Consider the following 2,718-nt stretch of genomic DNA (forward strand, 5'->3'; position numbering starts at 1 on the left):
GATAGCATATATAAATGTGTGTGTGCATGAGGGTTTTTGCAGTCAGTCGATATGAACATGCAGATGATTGAATGTGTCAATGTGGGTTTCAGTGTTCTTCAGGTCAGAGGTCGCTCTACCTCTGATTTTACCTTACACCTGTGACTGTGATGATGAGGAAACAACCAAATCCTCCTTCTTATTTATTGTTTCATCTTTAGCCCCGCCCTCTTCCTTTATCTTTCTGGGATCTGCTCCTCCTGTCTCTCTTCCTCATCTCCACAACCCAGCCTTCATTCCCCTCTCTCTGTCTTCCATCTGGTAAGAAGTTCAGAAAGAATGAGCAATGATTATCGAATCCTCTTTGCCAACAGTTTGTCCTCATAAAAAACGTTTATTGGTCGATGTTTTGGAGAGTCTTGAGTGAGCAATAAAAGAAATCTTTAACATTGTGATGACACAAAGACCAGCATGCTCTGCAGAATGATTCTCCATACACTTGCAGTAAAAAAATCCTATTATAAAAACATTTTTATGAAAACAAGTTGTCATAATTCTGCAACTGAGGTTTTGTTTAATGATGAATGATGGGAGGGGTCAGCACACAGGCCTATGATGCTACAGTGCTGAGTGTCAGGACAGCTGGGAGCTCCACGCTGACCAGGTGGCGGTTCCAGTGAGTCCCGAAGGAGAAGCAGTTCCCTCCTCCTCCCATCAGCAGCAGCTCTGGCTCCTCAGAGGCGGTGAGTTCGGAGCAGAAGGAGTGCAGCATCAGAGGGTGGGGCACGGACGCCTGCAGACACAGACCCCCACATCAGCACCGCCAGAGCTGCCGGACCCCTCCCTTTGTGGTGAGCGCTCACTTACCGTGTCCAGACTGAACTCCACGCTGGTGCATGTGGCCAGGTCGATCACAGCAAGGCCCGGGACGCCCTCAGAGAACATCCACACCCCCCCCACCACAAGGAGCTTTTGCCCCACCACATGAGCTCGGTGGGAGTATCTGAAACAGAGGCCAGGGGTCAGGTGTCAGGGGTCATGGCAGTGCTGCTCTCAGAAAACCTTCTCTTTGGGGGTCAGCTGACCGGGGCTCAGGAGGCGGGTGCACATCAATCCTCTCCCAGCAGAAGCCTCTTTCTGTCTGCCCCAACACGCTAATGTCGCCCAGCGGCGCCCCCCCTTCGCCCAGTCCACCGAACACTAGCACCCCCCCCTCATACGAACAGGCTGAGTGGGAGTGTCGAGGCGCCGGTGTGACTCCCTCCACTGGGACCTGGGGAGAAGGGGTAGACTGGTGAACTTCAGATAAAATAGAGAAAAATGATTACAATTATTCATTTTTAATCATTTCGATTGTTTTAAAAGTAGGTTAGTGTGTTCTAAATGCTTGTCTCTGAGTATGATCCAGATGGTTCGTTTTGTTTAATGGATGTAATAAAGATTTAGAATGATCCCCCCAAACCTCATGACAGTAGGTGAGGGAGCACTAAGGAGCAGTACTAGTCACATATAGTCCAGGAAGTGTTTAACTTATTGGAAGAATTTTGGAGATTTTTGTCTGATCTGTGTTTTCGTGAAAGTTTACTGTCAAACATTAATCCTAAAAACTTGTTTTCTCGAACAATTTCTATTGGGAAACCATTTATGTTTATGTGTTTAAATATCGAGGCGGCCGTGGTGCAGCGGTAGGGCGGTCAATCTCTGATCAGATGATTGCAGGTTCGATTCCTGCCTTGTCTGCCCATGTGTCAAAATTAGGTCTGTATCGAGTATCTAGGTCAGGGGTCACCAACACGTCGCCCGCGGGCGCCAGGTCGCCCGCGAGCACCACATCAGTCGCCCGCAGGCCTCTTCTAATAATAGCACTACTCACTTGTGAACTGCTGGAACATTTTATTTTATTGTGATGGGTTTTTCTTAAATCACACCCGCCTTTATAAGGAATTAGTACTTCTTAAAGTTTTACTGCCCAGCTGGTGCGTCACTTGATGCAGAGACCCAAAGGCCAAGCTACTTTTTAACTGTCTGCAGTTTAAAAACCTTTGTGCCCCATGCACTGCACATCCTGGAATAATCACAGACAGGAGTCAAAGAAGCATTCTGTGTGTTAACATGTTCAACATCAATGCTTTTTTTTTATTTTGAACACACATGATTAGCCAAACAGTATGAACCTCACTTCTGCTCACAGCTCCCTCACTCATGGTGAGCAATGTAACACACCCAAGATTTCCCACTTCCCATGAGTCTTAGGAACTGAAGGCGGGGCTAACCCCCTTAAAACTGGGCGTCAAAGCGCTTTAGAAACTGTGGGTCATGCGGAATCGCGCAGCAGCTCGTCCTTTCCTATCGCCTCATCTGCAGACGCACTTTTGCAGCTTGGAGTCTGAAGTCTCGTGAGCGCGAGCGCCGTGACAAAAACTTGAATTTATGTTGTGGTGTTTTCAAGCGGAAAAAGGTCCAGATGCTTATTTGTTAGAATGCTTTTTCTTTTAACCGCAGAACAGACTCCTCCCTCTTCTGAGTCAAGCTGCGCTGCACGCGCGCCCCGGACAGAGCTGTGACGTCACCCACATGCTCCCTTTTAGTGAATGAAATAAAAAAAAATACTTGTTGTCGTTCATCGTCGTGTTTTTAATGACTTATCGCATGAGTTGGTTTGTGATTTATCGCAAAATTATAATTTAATGGAAACAGTGTCATTTCGAAACGTTTTTTTTTTTAATCCCTAGAATTTCC

At 46.9% G+C, this 2,718-nt stretch overlaps 1 protein-coding gene across 4 annotated transcripts in view; it reads right to left on the reverse strand.

Moving 5' to 3' along the window:
• Positions 1-301: 301 nt before the first annotated feature.
• lcmt2 (leucine carboxyl methyltransferase 2) overlaps positions 302-2,718 on the reverse strand; it is a 21,408-nt gene continuing 18,991 nt past the window's right edge. For all 4 annotated transcript variants that reach the window (XM_036209545.1, XM_036209544.1, XM_036209546.1 and 1 more), the window contains exons 11-13: positions 1,065-1,252; positions 847-982; positions 302-772 (exon numbers count right to left, since the gene is read on the reverse strand). In XM_036209545.1, coding sequence (XP_036065438.1) covers positions 590-772; positions 847-982; positions 1,065-1,252 — 507 coding nt within the window. In that variant the 3' untranslated portion in view covers positions 302-589. The remainder of the gene's footprint in view (positions 773-846; positions 983-1,064; positions 1,253-2,718) is intronic.

This window comes from Oryzias melastigma, linkage group LG21 (genome assembly GCF_002922805.2).
Source record: "Oryzias melastigma strain HK-1 linkage group LG21, ASM292280v2, whole genome shotgun sequence".
In the NCBI taxonomy this organism is placed as follows: domain Eukaryota; kingdom Metazoa; phylum Chordata; class Actinopteri; order Beloniformes; family Adrianichthyidae; genus Oryzias; species Oryzias melastigma.